Source organism: Euprymna scolopes, chromosome 32 (genome assembly GCF_053919585.1).
Source record: "Euprymna scolopes isolate OS-2025 chromosome 32, ASM5391958v1, whole genome shotgun sequence".
In the NCBI taxonomy this organism is placed as follows: domain Eukaryota; kingdom Metazoa; phylum Mollusca; class Cephalopoda; order Sepiida; family Sepiolidae; genus Euprymna; species Euprymna scolopes.
The window spans coordinates 18,922,501-18,943,831 of NC_136513.1; the positions used below are offsets into that span (position 1 = coordinate 18,922,501).

The following is a 21,331-nucleotide window of genomic DNA, read 5'->3' on the forward strand; positions in this document are numbered from 1 at the left end:
TAAATATGTTTTTAACTCTTTTTCGAGATGTCTTTTAACATGTTTTATTAATCATTTGTTCATATTATAAGCTCTATTTCCTTTTCGGTTTTATTGAACTTTTACATCTGGCTGAGTTTATTTTACTTGTAAATATTAACTCTTTAATATATATCATTAAATAAAATAGACAGTTTTGGTCTATTAATTGTTTTCGATCCTTTTCAACTTCCGAATAACAGTCTTCACTTCTGGTAGGAACTAGCTGATGTAATCACCATGTTTATCATAAGTTCGAGTACTTTCCAATCCATTCAGGATTCATCGTCAGGGATAAATTAACGTAACTGGTTTTGAATAATTTATAAATTTCAAGATGATTGTTTGTTTTTTTTTCTTTTTTTTAAATATGTATATCTATATAAATACTAACACAAATGTTGCTTTAATTAGTGTTTTAATGCATTGCATTTTGCATCTGTAGACAGTTACGGTTTTATCCTTTGTTTATCTTTGCAGTTGTTGACATCCCATTATGAACGATGTGGCAGTTACTACGGTAGCCATGGTGGCTGGGGATCATTCGGATCGGCGAGTGAAGAAGAACGACGTCTAACTATGGTTCTATTTAGTGGCATCTTTGATTCGCTGGCTCAGAGGGTAAGACTATTTCGTTTGCTTTAATTTGTTGTTTTTTGGTTCGCTAACCTGCTTCCTTTTGTAATGCAACTTTTTTGTGTGATAGTTGCACTAAAATTACTGGACCAAGTAGAGAATAAGGACCCTGGTCGACTTCACTTAAAAAAGGACAGACACCGGTTTAACCTTCACCTTGGTACGTTCGAGCAGATTTTTGCTACCTAGAGTGTTTTTTTTATATATATTTACACAACTTTAATTAATCTTTAGATTAATAGAAAGAATACGGAAAAACTTTTAAAAGAGAATGGGAGAGATTGCAATCAGAGGGATGGCTGAGAAGATACAACATAATTTCCATAATGAAAAATGCAGAAATATTAAGGAAAACCCTTGACTGCAGAGACCAACACCACACATAAGCTGAACACAGAAACGGCTACAGATGCAAAACACAAAGGAACATCACATAGAATCATGAAAACTGAAACTTGTATAATTGTAAGACTCCGCTCCCTCCCTTTTTGTGTGTGTGAGTGTCACCATACACGGGCACCACTCCAAATAATGAGGCTCAAGGAGAATGGAAAGACCGAGGAGAGAAAGCACTAGCCAGACCTCCGCTGGCTGAGTGCAAAGAGGACTAGGACCTTGGGGAGACTTATTGCCACCCAAATTCCGGTGAAGACCAATGGTCGCTGCCAACGAGAAATCAATGGTAAGCGGCTGTTGTGATAATGCAAATTCTTTTGCAAAGGTTATCGAAAGAGGTGAAGAGTACTGGAAGTCTGGGGAGACTTGTTGTTACTCACACTCCAGGGAACACTACAAGCCGTCATCAAAGAGCAATTTTTGATGATGGCTTGTGCGACTAGTGAGTACATAATAATAATGAGTTATATTATTTATTCACGACCAAAATTGATTTTTTTTTTTATTTATGGAGATTGCGTTTATTTACAATTTCTTTTTTTAAATAAAAACTATTTAAACCAAAATTTGGATTTAAATTTATACCAAATGAAGACCTACAATCAAAAAGTTTATTTTTATGGATAGTCGGATCTGTTTTGAATGCATATCATATTTAAAATTGTCGCGGGCAAGTAGTTGTTTTTTTTTATTATTATTATTATTATTATTTTTTACTCATGTTCACCCCTTACAAAGCATATCGCCAGTTGGACGTAAGGGGCTACTATTTGGGGCCATGTCTACGAAAGATTAGCAAGATATTTGTTCATGTTACATTTAAACTTCTGCATATCAGTACAGCCAGGGACGCAGGCAGCAAGAAGGGAATTCCTAAGTCTAGCTGTTCAAGGGAAGAAACTATTAGAATAGAAAACTTTCTGGCATTTAGTTTCCAAGTAATAAAAAAATAAAAAATCAATCAGGTCTAGAGTACCATCCGTCCAAGGAAAGTTTTATTGAGGGGGGGGGGGGTATTTCTCGCTATTTTAAGGAAGAGTGAGATCAACTCTGCCTTTTTTTACACTTGTTTCCTACTTCATCTGTGTAAGAAGTGTAAAAAAACTACTGATAAGAATGCAGATGTGGAGAAAGTATATTTCGATGGTGAAGTTATTGGCGTTGCTTAGACGTTTTGTTACCTGCCTTGTATTATTAGAGCATAAGGAAGAGCAAGTGCTAATGTGATCGAAAGAATTAGAAGTGGATGGAATAAATTCAGGGAAATTCTGCCATTACTAACCAGCAGAGCGTTACCACTGTCAACCAAAGAAGTCTATCAAGCATGTGCATGCAGTGTGAACTGTTGTATGTATGTATATATGTATGTATGTATGTATGTATGTATGTATGTATGTATGTATGCATTTATATATGTATGTATGTATGTATGTATGTATGCATTTATATATGTATGTATGTATGTATGCATTTATATATGTATGTATGTATGTATGTATGTATGTATGTATGTATGTATGTATGTATGTATGTATGGTCTTAACCATGACAAACAGAGCTGGAAATGCGACACTTGTGAACGAATGTTTTTGTCAAAAGCTGGCTACATCAACCACCTTAAATCGCACAAAACTCCTGTTCAGATCAACTTTGCACCTATTAGTCCGAACCAAACGATCTGTTTAACATGCAGCAAAGTTTGCAAGTCTATTGGTGGTTTGAGAAAACACGTGATTGTTCAGAGGAATACCCTTCAACCTCCAGAGGAAGTCAACTCGATGGCTGCTTCAAGATGTGTAAATCTGCAGCGGGAGTACAGTCATCTGAGATGGCATGGACGACAAGATTGGGCGAACTCAATGTGACAGCGATCATCTGGAAAGATGCAGCGATCATCATGTATGTATGGAAGCAGTGGATGGCCTGGGGCGTCAAATTGGTCTGGAGTGTGAGGTGTGCGGGAGATTATGTCTGAGCAGAGCTGGGCCGATAAGCCACCAGACTACTCATCAGCGCAGTAGGCCACAAAGCAGTCTTGTGTTTCGAGATCTAACCTGTGTCAACTGTGCGTGGACGTGCAAAACAGCAGGTGGTTTGAAGCAGCATTTGAATATTCATAGAAGTGACCATCAAGAACGTGCTGCTAGTGGCGCACATGTCTGCACAATGTGTGACAAAGAATGCCAGAGTTTGGTAGGGCTTAAAAGCCACCTTCGTGCGACCCATCACTGATTTGTTTTCATGTTTCTGTATATATATTTTTTATATGTGCTATATCAAGTAATGGCAATGTTCGAAAACGAATTTGCTTGTATGGAGGGTGGAGAGGGCTCCTATAAGCCGTGGTGAAGGCAACCTCTCTAGAAAGAAAACTCTAATATAAAACCTGCAGCGGCTGCTGCATCCAATGATGTTGACTTGCTCTTCTTTTTGCGTCAATGTGGCATTTGTTTAGATAGTGTGGTTGGCTCTGATGATGGATTTGTTACAATCCGAAATTCATAAAACACATTTCAATTATAAAAAGATAAAAAAATATATTTATTAAAAAAAATGCTTGATTTTTTTTTTCCTTTTAATAACATTTTTGCGCCTTCAAATGGTTTCAAAACAGTTTATTTATTTTGTAAAATTTTAAATTTTCATACTTATTTATTTATTTTATTTTATTTTTTTTTTTTTTGCTTTCACATTTGCCAGGGTTATGATCCAGAGCTTTTCTCAAGGGCTCTACCATGCTTATCAGCTATTGGCTGTGCTATGTCACCTGATTACTCTCTGACCAATCAAGATGGCCTTGACTTAGTCCAAGGAACTGGAGATGCTGAATATATTCCTACCCCGGTCAACACCAAAAGGTAACTCTTTTAAGTCGCATTAGTGAATCTATTTTTGAAGTTTTTATTAAATTCAAACAGTTTTTCTGTCTTAGGTTTTAGTACTGACTGAGTCCCTGTTTATCTACGCTATCCAAAAAGGAAAGGTTAGACACAAGGTCATTTCAATATCTATCCCCTCCAAGAAGAGTATTCTGGGTGGAACACACACACACTCACACACACACACACACATTATTTTATTAAATTTAGATAAACAAAATTACCATAAGTCACTACAATAAATCTACTGTTTCAGTCTTAAAAGACGGTCAGGTGACAATACACATCTGGTCTTACTCGAGGCCTGTCATTTAAGATTTGATGACTAGCCTCGAGTAAGACCAGAGGTACATTGTCTCCTGACGGTGTCTTTTAAGACTGAAACAGTAGATTTATTGTAGCGACTTATGTTAGTTTTTGAAAGTTCTCATTCATTACTCTCTTTTATCCTTTTTTTAATCCAAGGGGAAAAAAAATGTCTATTTTTCTCTGAAGATTTGTTTGGTGAATTCCTACCATTAAGCGAAACACGTGTAAGACCTGACTTATCAGCAATAAAACAATATGAATGCGAAATAAATATATTTGTAGCTTTGGAATGTTTACTATCGATATATATATGCATAAGCACACACAAACGCACGCATACACGCACGCACATACATACATACATACATATATACATTATATATATATATACATACATTATATATATATATATATATATATATATATATATATATATATATATATACTAACAGTTCAGCCCGGCTATGCTCGAGCCCTATGTATTATTCATAACTTTATGTGCATATGTATATATATATATATATATTAAAAAGTTTGGCTCATGTCCTGGTAACCTACATCTAAAATTTCACGTGTTTAAACCCAAAATTGTCTGAATAGTTAGCTATAGACCGCAAAAGTCAAATCTTGTGAACTTTGACCCCTTCCCAGCCAAATATTTGCCAAAAACAGATTAAAAAGCGTTCCCTATGTCTGAATACACTTTATGTAAAATTTTAAATGTTTAGACCAAAAATTAGCTGAGGTCAAATTTTTTTAAACTTTGACCCCAATTTTGACCCCTTAACATTTATTGTTTTGGGCATAAATCAAATTAAAAAGTTTGATCCATGTCCAAGCAACCTACATCTAAAATTTCATTGTTTAGACACAAAATTGGCAAAGGAGTTTGGTAGAGTTTTCAAAGGTCAAATCGTTGCACTTTGACCCCTTGACAGCCAAATTTCTGGCCGAAAACCAATTAAAAAGATTTTTCCAAATCTCAATACTACTTATGCCAAATCTCGAATCTGTAGATTGAAAATTGACAGAGTAGTTTGGTAGGGAAATGTACACACACAGACAATTTCATTTTTATAGATAGATAGATAGATAGATAGATAGATAGATATAACAATACAGCTACATTCAGAATTCCAAGATTTTAGTTATCTTTTTATTTTTTCTTTCAACATATCAAAAATTTCATATGTATTGACAGCAACGGTTTCGTTACATAGAACCAATTATCTATTACTATGTAATTACAGAATTTAATCAATCGTAGACACCTCAGAAAACGAAAATTTATTAACCTTAGAAAAAAAATTGGGCATGATATTCATCGGGCCGAAAAAAATTATTTAGAACAATAACATCGCATGTTTTGTTTTAAATATATATATATATATATATATATATATATATATATATATATATATATATATATATATATATATATAGCTTATTAAGTTAGAAGAAGAGAGTAAGTTCAATTCTATAAGAGGAGACTTATCGGGATAATATAAAGCTCAAAAAGTAGACGTCACATCCCCATTATGTTACCTAGCATCTTCTCTACTCTTCTGATGAAAAGCATTAGGCTTCGAAATGCCTTGGTATAAAAAGTCCCTTCTATCCCCCAACTAAATTTTTGTATACCCTTATTGAATAAATGAACCAGTCTATATTTACCAATATATAGTTTTTGTGGCTTCATTTTCCATCCTTATTGTTTTCCCATATATATATATATATATATATATATATATATATATATATATATATATATATATATATATGACTACTTCATTTAATCGCGTAAATTAATACATGAAAATATAATTTTATGCGTAAATTTTCAATATTTACTTCAACAGTGCTCAATACATAGGTAGAGCTAGGTGGTAAGCTATAAAATAAATATGGCAATTCAGCTACTTAATTGCCATATATATTTTTATAATTTACTATTATATATATATATATATATATATATATATATATATATATATATATAATGCTGTAATTTTGTGAAAATATTATTGAAGATGAGATCAGTAGACCAAATAATATGATACAATACAATTCATCCTTGCTCATCTAAATAATTCCAAAACATTTATTTCTATGGAAGACATTGAAAACATTGTTTCGTAAATTAATTTGAAGAACACTAAATAATGCTATATGATTTTTTTTTATATATAAAATCATTTATTTAATTTTTTCTGAAACTTTCGAGAATATACGTCTTTTTTAAAGAAGATTTTCTTTTTCTTCTCTTCATTCTGTTTGTATTAACCGCGAGGCGTAACACACTCATGGATACTGCAAAATATACGTTCGTTCTTGTATTGTTAAACAAAATACAGATACAACATGTTTTACATGGTTGGCACTTTTTTATATAGAACAGATTTGGCACAGCATTGAAAACATTTTTTGTGAAGTTATTTCTAGAGATTATGGTGTTATATATATTTTTTATAAAATTAGAAATACAAATAATGTAATATATATTTTTAATAAAATTAGAAAAACAAATAATTTATATATAATTTTTTAATAAAATTAAAAAAATAATGTTATATAATTTTTTAATAAAATTAAAAAAATAATGTTATATATTTTTTAAATAAAATTAGAAAAATAAATAATGTTATATCTTTTAAATTCGAAAAACAAATAATGTTATATATTTTTAATAAAATTAGAAAAACAAGTAAGTTTATATATATTTTTAATAAAATTAGAAAAACAAATAATGTTATATAATTTTTCAATGAAATTAGAAGACAAAAAGGTTTATATATTTTTTAATAAAATTAAGAAAAACAAATTATGTTATGCATATATATTTAATAAAATTAGAACAATAAATAATGTTATATATATTTTTAATAAAATTAGAAAAACAAATAATCTTATATATTTTTTAATAAAATTAGAAAAACAAGTGTTATATGATTTTTTTAATAAAATTAGAACAGCAAGTAAGGTCATATATTTTTTCTAAAATTAGAAAAACAAATAATGTTATACATTTTTTTCTAAAATTAGAAAAACAAATAATGTTATATATTTTTTTCTAGAATTAGAAAATAAATAATTTTATATGATTTTTCTAAAATTAGAAAAACAAATAATGTTATATAATTTTTATAAAATTAGAAAAATAAATATTGTTATACAATTTTTTGTAAAATTAGAAAAACAAATAATGTTGTATAATTATTTTCTAAAATTAGAAAAAACAATAATGTTATACAATTTTTTCTAAAATTAGAAAAACAAATAATGTTATATAATTTTTTATAAAATTAGAAAAACAAATAATGTTATATAATTTTTTCTAAAATTAGAAAAACAAATAATGCTATATAATTTTTTCTAAAATTAGAAAAATCAATAATGTTATATAATTTTTTATAAAATTATTTACCTAATTTGTTTCGGAGACTTTTGGCATCATATATTTTTCAATAAAGACATTTGATTTCTTTCTTCATTTTGCTTGTATAAACCACGAGAGGTATCGCACTCATAATTACAATAAAAATATACATTCGTTCATATTGTCAAGTCAAGTATTACTCTTATGAGTTTTGCGTGGCTGGCGCTTTTTTATTAAAAAGAAATTCTGTTTTTATTTTATTTTACAGCATCACTCTGAATGCTGCTCTCGAAGCTGTCATCGCCAAATTTTCAGAGCATTATCATGATTGCTGGGCGGTCAAAAAAGTATGTATTTATTTTTAATCATATTTTATTGACATTGTGTACGTTTCAGACTTCATACGAAAATAACCCAAAAACGGTGCTGTTGAACTAGCCTAAAGGCTGCTATGGAAATGGCTCAAAAGCTACTATGGAAATAGCCGAAAAGCTTCGATGGGAATAGCTTAAAAGCTGCTATGGAAATAGCCCAAAAGCTGCTAGCTGCTGCAGAAATAGTCTAAAAGCTGTGATGGAAATAGCCTAAAAGCTGTGATGGAAATAGCCTAAAAGCTGTGATGGAAATAGCTCAAAAGCTGTGATGGAAATAGCTCAAAAGCTGTGATGGAAATAGCTCAAAAGCTGCTGCAGAAATAGCCTAAAAGCTGTGATGGAAATAGCCTAAAAGCTATGATGGAAATAGCCTAAAAGCTTTGATGGAAATAGCTCAAAAGCTGTGATGGAAATAGCTCAAAAGCTGCTGCAGAAATAGCCTAAAAGCTGTGATGGAAATAGCCTAAAAGTTATTTGTTCCTGGCTAGGCCTGGCCACGTATGACCCCATTGGTTTTCAGGATCGTCTCTTCGTGGAATTTTAGGTCTTCCAGGTTTTTTCTATGACTTTGGGGTCCATTTTTGCACTGTAGTTGTCCACATATTGTCTGTTTTTATGCCGTTTTGTCAACAACCCTAAATGAAAGTGGTTCTGTAGACCAAACTGGACTTAAACATGGCTTCCTTGTATGTCTTGCTAAAACTAAAAGAAATATGAAATATGCTACCTTTTTATAACCTTGGACAACTCTGGGTAGCTTTGCTAATATATATATATATATATATATATATATATATATATATATATATATATATATAAAAGGGTTTTTTGCCTCTGTTTTATAGTTGAATTCTCTTGTATAATTGTGGATTTTCTAGCAGAAAGTCGGCTTATGCAAGTGCTAAGTCTGTCATATTTTCAATTTAGTTGGTTTTTCCAGGAATTTAAGCTGTATTTTCTATTCTTATTTTTTTAATTAGTATATTAATTGATTCAACAAAATGAATTTTGTATTTCTGATTTCTTCCGATTTTCAGGTTGACCAAGGCTGGGTGTATGGAGCAGAATACGACGAAGACAAAAAGCAGCATCCCATGCTAAAACCATACCAACTTCTTACTGAACGAGTGAGTAATACATACTGTACTGCCATTATAGATTTTGTACAAATAATGTTTAACATACGCCTGACTTGTCCACCAAGTTTCAGTGGGTATGGCTCAACAAGCAAATCTGCCACCAAAAAGAATGGAGCTGTTGTAACGAGTTGTTTCGTCAAAATTCATACTAGCTAAATTAATTGCTACTTATTGGTGTAGGATCTCAAATATATACACTATTTACAAAGTCACCACTTATCAAGACTTGAAAACCACTCGGGGATAAGTATTAATCAGTGTAAGATAGTCACTGAGATAATAGCAAAGTGATCGGTTGTGGTGGAAATTATGTAGGATTTGATTATTTAAAGGTGACGAATCAACAAGAACTTGTTAACATTGGATTTGAAGACAACCATATTGTAGTCAGTTAAAAAGCAAACCTGCAGTGCAGAGTTTCAATATCTTAGGGCGTTCTTGTGAGGGATAAATTCATCAATTGCTTCAGAATTATCGTGCTAACTAAACGGTGAACTACAAAATTGTTCCACATACGTGAAATTGTTATTAAACTTGACAATCTTTCCGGTAATCCAACCAGAGAATGTAAAAATTAAATTTAATACAGTGTGGAACGATAAATTTGTTGCACTAAAAAAAAACAACACTACGGCTTTATTTTAAAATTTTTATTGAAAAAATCAATTCAGATAACTTGATTATCTAGTAGGGCTGAGATCTATTCAATGTAGCCGTCTTCAGTCTCAATCAGTACCTCGATACGGGTCTGGAACTGGGAGCATGCTTTTTCTACAAGAATTCTAGTTGACTACAATCTGATTGTCTTCAAGTCCGGTGTAAACAAGTTCTTGATGAACCGTCCCCCTAAGTAATCCAATTTACAAAATTCCCACTACTTATGTTTACTACGCTATAATCACATTGACTAATGTATATCCATTAACCCTTATCCTCGAGTGGCCTCCGGGCCTTGATAAGTGGTGATTCTTGTGTAAAAAAAAATATGTTTTTTTTTAAAGCGCCAATGGGAGCTCGGCGAATACTCAGTGGATGGCGGCGATCAGGCTAGCTTTGGTGTTGTGCAAGGTCATCTTGATGATATTCTCAACATACAGGATGACCAAAAAAAAACGGGACCCAACTATAATTAGGCCCCGTTTCTTAGTGTTTTGCCCAAATGAAATGAAACTTTGGTCATAACTAGTTTATTATATTCAAAAGATCACATCAAAACACTAGGGGTTTGGCCTTTTTTTATCCGTTCTACAGCATATGTTCTAGATGACCTCCATTTAGCTTCTTTTTTTTTTTTTGTGTCACCCTGTATGACCAAACAAAGTAGTTCAGCACACACAAAGTTAATTTTTTTTTTTCTTCCCTTCTTACAAACTGGGGTTGATTTTACTGATCATTATTGGTTAAATGTTAATGGAGAAAAAAGCAAAAATGTACATTTTGTTGTTTATTTGTATGAATCTCCACGCAGTGCACTTGGAATTGCTGCCCGATATGAGTACTCGGTCATTTTTACAGGCATTTGTGAAGTTCACAGATTGGTTTGGTGTGCCTATACATATATGTTCAGATAATGCCAAGATTTTCTTGGCAACAGGAATAGCGTTATCGGAAATATTTGTTTCCGATGAATTCAAGGAACACTTCAGAATGACGTCTGTTATTCGCATCACCATTCCTCGTTATTCCGCCTGGCACAGGGGGGGGAGGTGAATTGGGACGAATGATCCAGACGGTTGAACAGTGTTTTAACAAGTTAATTGGAAGAAAGAAATTGGAATATTTGATTTCTTAACTATCGTTTCGGATGTGGAGAAAGCTGTTAACGACAGACGATTCATTTATATCGCTTCTTCTCACAATGGTCTACATGTTTTGACCCAAATAATATTTTTGCAACGTTTATTGATGGGAAACCATGATGTTGATGTTCTCTATTCCAATCGTCCAAGTAGGATTGAATTGTATGATAATAGAGGTCTTGCAAATGAAGTTCTTTCTCCTTCATCCAGCTTTTATAAAAATTTATTTATTTTTTACTAATGGGTCATTATTGATCAAGGCCCAGAAGCAACTTGAAGATAAGGGTTAAAATGATTATGGCTGCATGATTATCACCACGATGCAACTTGCAAGAAGGAACGAAAAAATTAACTCTGTGTGCAGGCAACTGAGAACCCGTTGGCGCTTCAAAAGATTTTAAAAAATCATCCTTTTACGTACAGGACAAGATTGGATTACAGCTTTTAGAAACTGTCTTCTTTGGGGAACCCAAAATCTTATTAACCTCAACGTGGTTATGGTCGAGTTTATGCCCAAATGGCAACAACTCAGATGCACTTTATTAATGGTTAGTTTTGTCAGGTGATGAAGCTTTCCAAGCAGAACGGAGTTTGATTCTGATTGCAATGATTAATGAGATTTAAACTATTTGTCATGAAATGATATTGATTCTAAAAGTTTGAGTAAATTTTGCCGATTAAAAAATCCCCTAAATATTGACTCTGTGACATTGACTATTGTATATTGACTTTGTTGTATTGACTATTGTATATTGGCTTTGTTGTATTGACTATTGTATATTGACTTTGTTGTATTGACTATTGCATATTGGCTTTGTGGCATTGACTATTGTATATTGACTTTGTTGTATTGACTATTGTATATTGGCTTTGTGGCATTGACTATTGTATACTGACTTTGTTGTATTGACTGTTGGAGATTGACTTTGTGATACTGACTATTGTATATTGAATCTGTTGTATGTTGACTTTGTGGAATTGACTGTTGGACATTGACTTTATGATATTGACTGTTGGACATCGACTTTGTGGTATTGACTGTTGGACATTGAATTTATGGTATTAACTGCTAGACATCGACTTTGTGATATTGATTGCTGGACATCGACTTTGTGATATTAATAATTGGACATCGACTTTGTAGTATTGACTATTGGACATCGACTTTGTAGTATTGACTATTGTTAATGGTCATTCAACTTTGTGGCGTCTATTATGGAACACTGACTTTTAGAATTAATCATTGGACGTAAACTTTGTGCTATTGGCTGTTAGACATGGATTATGTGAAGGACTTTGTCTGAATTAAGTTATATTAATTTCATTGAAATTATCTTATTTTTATGCAAATTATTTATGTTATGTTTTTTTTTTCTTTTAGGAAAAGTACAAGTACACAGAGCCAGTTCGAGAATCGTTGAAATGCACTTTGGCACTTGGATGGGTTCTCGATTGCGAAGATAGTCGTATTTTACAAAGTGGCGACGGCATTAAAAGGCGGGCCTCCAAATCTAACGTGGTGAGTTCAATTCTTGTGAGAAAAAAAAAATAGCAGATAAATGATATTTTTCCCCAAAATTATCACTAGCTATCCATATCCGGCGTTGTCCGGTAGAGTATTTTCTCATTAGTCATTTGGCTTTTCATTTTATGAAAACTATCCCAGATTTTGTTTCCAAAATATTAGTTTTGTTTAATTAAAAATAAGTAGCTCTATATGGACGAATACAGAGTTATGCACCGTTTTTTAAGATGGCAGTTATTTGAGAATACTCTCGACCTGGACAAAATATTCTCCAGAAAGATTTTAATCAAGATATATTTTATTCTTCTTAAGAGCATATTAATTTTGCACATATATCTCTGTATACTGTCCAAATTTAACCTTCCTTCGATTTCATCAAATTAAAGCTTATGTTAAATAAATTAGAGTTGTCTCCCTTGCAATTTTTTAATTCTATGAACCTTAATAAACAGTGAAGTGATAGTAAAAATAATACTTAATCTGGCATAGACAACTGGTAATATAAAACATTTTTAAATAATCACCTAAAAATAAAAATTACTGTGGAACAAAACTGATATTTTTTTATCTCTATTATTATATAAAAAGAACTTTGTCTGTGTATGAGAGTTCGTTCCCTATGGATTCGAAAACAACTGGGTCGATTTATATAAAATTTCACTTCAGGTGTGAATTTAATAAAGTTTTTTTTATCAGCATACATACCCACCATGTCGAAATGATGGCTATTGGTTCTATGCTTGAACAGTTTGGGCCTTTTAATGAGATTTGAACCATAACTAAAAGACATGAATATAGTTTCTAAAAAATCACTTGTTATTCATCATCCTGAATTTCGGGACGCCTGTGCCATAGAAATAATATACATATATATATATATATATATATATATATATATATATATATATATATATATATATATATATATATATATATATATATATATATATATGCAGGTGGTTGCTAAAAAGGCAGGCAATCTGTCAAAAGGTAATTTATTTCTACAAAGCATACCTTCTATAAAGTTTTCGAAGACTAATATTATAATGCACTCAAATATGCTGAAAATGTCTATTCAAATCGAGGAAGCGAATAAGCCAGAAACAAAAAAATTAAAACAAAATAACATTTAAACAAAATAAAATTTAAACAAAAAAAGATTTAAACAAAAAAATTAATTTAACAAAACAAAATTTAACTAAAATAAAATTTAAACAAAACAAAATTAAAACAAAATAAAATTTTTACAAATTAAGATTTAAACAATACAATTTCAACAAAATAAAATTTAAATAAAATGAAATTCAAACAAAACAAGATTGAAACAAAATAAATTTAAAACGAAATAAGATTTAAACAAAACAAAATTTAAACAAATAAAATTTTAACAAATTCAAATTCAAACAATACAATTTCAACAAAATAAACTTTAAACAGAATAAAATTTAAACAAAACCAAATTTAAGCAAGCAAAATTTAAATAAAATAAAATTTAAACAAAATAAAATGTAAACAAAACAAAATTTAAACAAAATAAAATTTAAAGAGGACAAATTTTATCAAAACAAAATTCAACCAAAATAAAATTTAGACAAAATAAAATTTAAACAAAACAAATTACAACAAAACAAAATTTAAACAAAATAAAATGTAAGCAATAAAATTTATAACCTCAATTTTCGTATTTTTCTACCGACCAACCTGCGTTTTTAGACTAATTCTTTAAAGTAAATGTATAAATGTATTTTTGTTTTTATATTTTCAGCATGATCAAGGGTATAGCCCTCGTCCCTATGATTTACGTAATATGACCGTCACAAGAGAAATGCAGGTATTGTTACCATTTATTTTTTTTTTTAGAAATGTTCATTTTTGCTATAATTTGATTATTTTTCTTCACTTCTTTGACGGCTTGAATTACGAGATATTAAAAAGCACAGCTACAAATTTGAAGCACAATATTTCAAAACATTTTACTATAAAGATTAAAAAAATACAGAAAAAAAAACAACCTTAAATGACAAACAATAAGTGTTTATCAGTTTAATTCGTATGCCTTCTTGCCACTTCGATTAACATCAGTTAGAATCAGGTTATGGCTAGACATCATCATCACACTCGGTATCAGATAAAAACCGAATAAAAGCATAACCATCTCATAATACATTTTTATGTATCCGATTTTTCTGTAAAGAATGGCAAACATAGCTGCAATGAAAGATGACCATGTTTTTATTCGGTCCCCAGATTCATACGGACATATATATATATATATATATATATATATATATATATATATATATATATATATGATGAAAATAATGGAAATAGTATTTATATATATATATATATATATATATATATATATATATATGCCAAAACATCGTTAAACTCATGACTCCCGCAGTAGCCGCCAATAAAGTAGTGGTTAAGAGCCTTGACTGTCGTACAAATCGGGTTTCAATCCTGGCTTGAGGTAGTTGCCTGTCTAGCCGCACTGATGAGCTGTGAAACAGCGAAACAGTACTGTATGTGGATGAGTATATATATATATATATATATATATATATGTATGTGTGTGTGTGTGTGTGTGTGTGTGTGTGTGTGTGTGTGTGTGTGTCGTTTGATGCTGTATGACTTTGGGTGTCTCGTATTTTGAAGATTTTTATCTTTCTTAATTCAACGTTTCCAGGATGTTTATCTTATATTAGTAGAAGAAAGGAATTTGCAGTTGTTTGCAAATATTTTAGTGTTTTTTTTTGTTCGTTTGTTTTTGTTTTTTTTTTGTTTTTCATCACAAATTTCAAGAAAATGTTTTGAAGACTGTAGATTAAAAAAAAGGGGGGGCAACCTTAAAGGACAAACCATAAGTGTATATTAGTTCAATTCGTATACCTTCTCGTATTTGCCACTTCGATTAACATCAGTTAGAATCAGGTCATTGCTAGACATCATCATCATCATCATGCTCGGTATGTTTATCTGATTTTAGTAAAAGAAAAGGAATTTGCAGCTAGTATTGATTGCAAACTTTCCAGGTTTTTTGTTTTTTTTTTCATAAGAACAATGTGGAAATTAAACAATAAGTGTTTATCAGTTCAATTCGTATAGTTTCTTGTAGTTGCTATTTCGGTTAACATCAATTAGAATCAGGTCATTGCTAGACATCATCATCATCATCATCGGTATCAGATGAGAACCGAGTCAAAGCATGACCATCATGAAATACATTGTTATGTAAAGAGAAACAAACAGCTCCCAGATTCATACGGTACTATATATATAGTCATCCACTTACGGTACTGTTTCGTTGTATCACAGCTCATCAGTTTGGTTAGACAAGCACCTTTCCCCGGCCGTGGATCGAACCTACAATAATCGAGTTTACATACGGCTGTTTTACCCACAAGGCTACGATTCGGTGACCGCAAATGTCCTGCATCAAGTGCCTATTAAAGAAGCACTTGCTCATTGCTTCACAGTGCTCAAACTGCAAGTATGTTTACAAACCACGGACAGTGAGCTTAGCTTAATAGCCAAACGAAGCATCGGGTGAAAGTACATTTGCAACAGTGCTCAATCCAAAATTTTATATATAATATTCTGGCTGCCTCACATATTCTTTGTTTCTGTATCATTCAAAGCACAGACGTTTTAATATTTCGTTTGCATATTTATATATAGCGCTCGATACTATATAATTGTGAGGACTTCATATTTTATAGATTTTTGTGTTTCTTGATTCAACACTTTCGAAATGTTTATTTGATGTTTGTAGAAGAAAAGGAAATTGCAGCTAGTGTGGATTGCAAACGTTCCAATTTTTTTCTTTTTTTTTTTGGGGGGGGGATATTTGTTTTGTTTATCTTCTTTGATTTTTTTTTGTTTTGTTTTGATTTTTTAATCACAAATTCAAAAAAAAAATACCCTTTGAAAACCGTAGGATATTTTTTTAATCAAAAGAAAACAACCTTGGCATTTCAAAACAGTTTTTTTTTTAAATGCAACTGCTGCAAAAGACAGTTAAATGAACACTACTGAATCGATGAAAGATGGTTATGCTTTGACTCGGTTCCCAGATTCATACGGTACTATATATATATATATATATATATATATATATATATATATATATATATATATATATATATATATATATATATATATATAGAGAGAGAGAGAGAGAGAGAGAGAGAGAGAGAGACCCGTTCACATACACCTTTTACGATAAAGCTAGAACCCAGAATTAGATTGAATCGAGCAATTGCATCGACAACGGACAACGCCAGAGCCAAAGTGGGTTTCGATGTACTGCATTTCATCAGTGACGTGCTCCGACATAGGCGCAAACCCAGGTCGTCGCGAGCACGTCACTGATGAAATGCAGTACATCGAAACCCACTTTGGCTCTGGCGTTGTCCGTTGTCGATGCAATTGCTCGATTCTATTTAATTCTGGGTTCTAGCTTTATCGTAAAAGGTGTATGTGAATGGGTATGTATATATCTATCTATAATCTTCTCTTAATGTCTAATATATATATATATATATATATATATATATATATATATATATATATATATATATATATATATATATATATAACAATCCTGAGGCGAATAGGAACACATATTAAGGAATCGTGTGGTATCGAGTTTTACCAAATATATTTTAGAAGGTAATATTATATAAGACAGGGATTACACCACCTAAAAGCGAGGCGGAATAAATCTCGGACCTTCCATACTCAAAGGACCAAGAATGCTTTACAATAAATTGGAATCTACCTACAATTTATTCAACAAACTCGAACTCTGACCCTAACATTATACCACTCTATACAAGGATTACAGCAACACCCGGATACCATAAATTCATATTCTTTCATTGTTTCTACTTTTATTTCCTCTCTTTTCTTTATCTATGCCCCTTAAGAAAAATGTAATTAATTTTCAATATGTTTTCTTTGTATGTGCTGAATAGCAAAATTATTTCGAATTAGATCTAATATTTGCTAATGACTTTTTCTGTGAGGAGATGAGCCTACATTGAAAATCCATGGGTTAAGGAAAAAAATCTTTATTCAAACAATAAATTTCTGTTCTGAAAAAGTATATTTTTTATCTGAATGAAATTCAAACAAAAAAAACTCTGTGTGTGTGTGTGTGTGTGTGTGTGTGTGTGTGTGGGTGGGTGGGTGTGTGTGTGTGTGTGTGTGTGGGTGGGTGTGTGTGTGCGCGCGTGCGCGACGCTTGATGCTGTATGACTTTGCGGGGTCTCATATTTTGTAGACTTTTGTGTTTCTTGATTCAACGCTTCCAGGATGTTTATCTAATAATAAAAGAAAAGGAAACTACAGCTAGTATGGATTGCAAACGTTCCGGGGTTTTTGGGGGGGGTTTTTTTCATCACAAATTCCCAGAAAAAAAAAATAACCTTAAAGGACAAACGATAAGTTTTTATCACCTCAGTTCGTATACCTTCTTGTAGTAGCTACTTCAGATAATATCAGTTATCATATAGAGTCAAATTCCAAGAAAACGTTTTGAAGACCGCAGGAGATTAAAAAACCAAATAACAACCTTAACCTATCGTTACAGTTATTTCAAACGAATTTTTAGTACGCAACTTCTGCAAAGGATAAGTTCAATAGTGGAAGATATCCTAGAAAGATGTAAAAGATGGATTGGCTGCACTCTTTTTACGTATCTTTTGAAACCTAAAAGAAAATAGGAAGAGAGGCAGATAAGGAAAACACTTGTTGCCGTGGCTTGGAGAAAGATGTAAAGATGACTGACCATCTTTGCGGACAATTCGAGATACTGCCCAGCAACAGGGTGCTTATGGAATCTTGCTTCATAGTTTCTTCCTGAAAGTCATTCAACAGAATTTAAGGATTAGATTTTAAGCATACAACTAAACAGATTCTTTATTATATAGTCACCACTTATCAAGGCCACGAGGCCACTCAAGTCTACTAACTCACTTTTTAAAACCATTACATATATACAGGGTGTCCACGAAGACTGGCTACATTATGCATGCGAGAAACATCTACCTTTGTTGTGGTAACCACAACAAAGGTAGATGTTTCTCGCATGCCTTTCTAGCTAGGGATTTCCTCTTCCTTCTTTCTCTTCAAAAAATGCTCCATTGCCAAAAGTGTGCTTATTCATAAAGTCTGAAGAAATGCTGGTTTTGAAAATTTTCAAACGACATAATGCTTGAAATTGTCGAACTGGACATGGAAACAATTGTAACGTCAATTGAAATACACTTTTTGTTGCCACCAATACCTTGTTTTGAAGTCTTGTTTTTGCTTACACAGTATATATATATATATATATATATATATATATATATATATATATATATATATATATATATATATAAACTACGATTATATTGTTTACTATTTAAAAAAAAATTAAAACTACTAACTTACTAATAAAAAATAACCCTATGTCGGGAAAAATCTTACTTAAAACGAGCGATGCTATATATGAGTTTAATGTTTATTAGGAGATAAAGGAAGGACATATATCGGCATGACTTGTACCGGCAGTTCCCGCCGCCTCGCATGCCACCTGTCTTCTCTAAGCACAAGCCATCAACACTTAACTGTACACAAGACACCTAAGAAAGAATCTAGAAAAATCCTTACGGAAAACACGGCTATCTTGGCCGTCTTATATTGTAACCTGCGCCTACCCAACCTTGAGGCATTGCTTATTCGAGTCAAAAAAAAAATGATCACCAACCCCCAGACCGGGTTTGGGATTGAGGACGGCGAACTCAAATATTTATAGGCGTATTATTTGATCAGTCGATTCACATTTTAAATTTCATTTCTTTTAATGAAGATTTTCTATGAATAAAAAAAAAACAGTGTAAATAACTTCATTATTCGGTAGTTTAAAGACTTCCAACTTTCTTTCAAATCTCGAATAATCACTGGTCCTGGATATGACCTTAAACTATATCCAGTGGTGAGGCCCCAGCTTGCGGGCTTTTGGGGTGTGTGGAGCCACCCTTTAATTGCCATTGCTCCCAGGTCCACTCTGATCCGGAGTGGTAGTACCTGTTAGGGCTCCAACTATGATTTAAATAGAAACCGACTTGAAAACAACAAACATATTCTATTAAAAAAATTTTCTTTAAAATCTTTGGATTCGGCATTAAATAACCTAAAAATGGTTGATATGCCGTAAAACAAAAACAACCAACCAACCAATCGAACAATCACGAAATAATTGATTTTTTTCACCTAACATCTGGAGGGGAGGGCGTTTTGTAACTATTCTGTAATTTCACCTAACATTTTAATAAATAAAAGATATCGTAAAAATTATATTTAACTTGAAAATCCTATGTAAAAAAATAGTACCGTTGGTATACTGTAGAAGTACCAAACAAAATAAAAGAATTAGTAACTTTGGGCTTGTATTACTGTACACATAGATTCGAAAGAGTTCTCAAAAAACAAATATATAACAAATAAATGTTATTAAAGGCAAGATACGTTACTTTTCTACCTAACTGGATATTTTTAGTGTTTTTATTTAATGTAACATGTTTATTCAGCTAGAAAAACATACAGTGTTTATCTATGTATTGGAAAATTGCGAATGGCGAGGCACTCTCTGGTGAATATGGTAAGTTTGGGAAAATTAGTTAAAACCAAAAAAGTACACAAAATACTGTTAAAAACCCACCGAATATATGTCAGCCTATGTCGCGGTAATATATATTGAGCGAGTTTCTAACAGTATTTTTTTTTAGTTTTTTAGTTTTGACTCATTTTCCCAAACTCACCATGTTCACCAGAGAGTGGCCTGCTATTTGCAATTTTCAAATACATCGGTAAACATGTTACATTAAATAAAAACATTTAAAAAAATATCAAGTTAGATAGAAAAGTAACTTATCTTGCCTTTGATAACATGTATATGTTATATATTTGTTTTTTGACAACTTTTTCAAATCTATGTGTATAGTAATACAAGCCCGTAAATTGAATTAGTAAATCTGGTCGATATCGTGACGGGCACGAGTGACAAGTGAAAAATTGTTATGGTTGTCTGTAAGCCCCAAAATCATTGCATGTTCTGAAGCAAGTGAATAGATAGGATAACTATTGCTTTGATTCGTTTGGGCTCCCGTACATGTTACTGTGTCGGTATTTATTTGCTTACCCACTGAGCAAATTAGGCACAAGGTCGTTTTTTAATGTGGAGAGATTGAGGAAAGGGGGGGCAGCTCCCCGGGGAGCAGGGGAGCTGGATAGTGACAATTGGTATGAAGGGTTTCCCCTATTGCTAGAAGAGCAATGGTCTTATATGTGGGGTTGTCCTCACATATGGTCTTTGATCGCAGCATCTGTCAGAACAGATACTACACTACAGAAAAGATCCCCGTTACTGTGTCTAGTACGAGTTGAGTTGTTCATTTTTACGATTTCTTATTGCGAATAGTAATCACAGGTAAGTATTGTGAACTGATAATTTTGGTCTATTCTAGTATGACATTAAGCAACTAAGGGAGCGTTTGTTAAATGAATCTGTAAGAGTAATTTAGTATGTTGTTAATATTAATATGTAAAAAAGCAAATAATTAAGCGGCTGCATGCGAATGAGGTTAACCTATGAAGAAAAGTAAGCGATGATTTTGGTTTACGTGAGAGAGGACCGGATTGCATCAGAGTAAAAAGCCTTTGCTACTCTGTCAGTGGGATTAGGTATTTGAGAGAGTAAGCCCACCAGGATAAAAAAAAATAATTATTGCTAAACAGGGATAAAATGTATGTATTCTTGGCTTGGAACACTCTTTAGTATTAACTGTAAGTGGTGAGCGTAAAAGATGTACATAGGAAATGTTTTCT

At 32.0% G+C, this 21,331-nt stretch overlaps 1 protein-coding gene across 17 annotated transcripts in view; it reads left to right on the forward strand.

Annotated features, from left to right (window-relative positions):
- Positions 1-21,331, forward strand: part of LOC145256229 (ryanodine receptor-like) — a 936,895-nt gene that overhangs the window by 602,199 nt on the left and 313,365 nt on the right. For all 17 annotated transcript variants that reach the window (XM_080114858.1, XM_080114861.1, XM_080114859.1 and 14 more), the window contains 6 exons: positions 499-639; positions 3,751-3,908; positions 7,883-7,961; positions 9,026-9,115; positions 12,308-12,445; positions 14,217-14,282. In XM_080114858.1, coding sequence (XP_079970984.1) covers positions 499-639; positions 3,751-3,908; positions 7,883-7,961; positions 9,026-9,115; positions 12,308-12,445; positions 14,217-14,282 — 672 coding nt within the window. The remainder of the gene's footprint in view (positions 1-498; positions 640-3,750; positions 3,909-7,882; positions 7,962-9,025; positions 9,116-12,307; positions 12,446-14,216; positions 14,283-21,331) is intronic.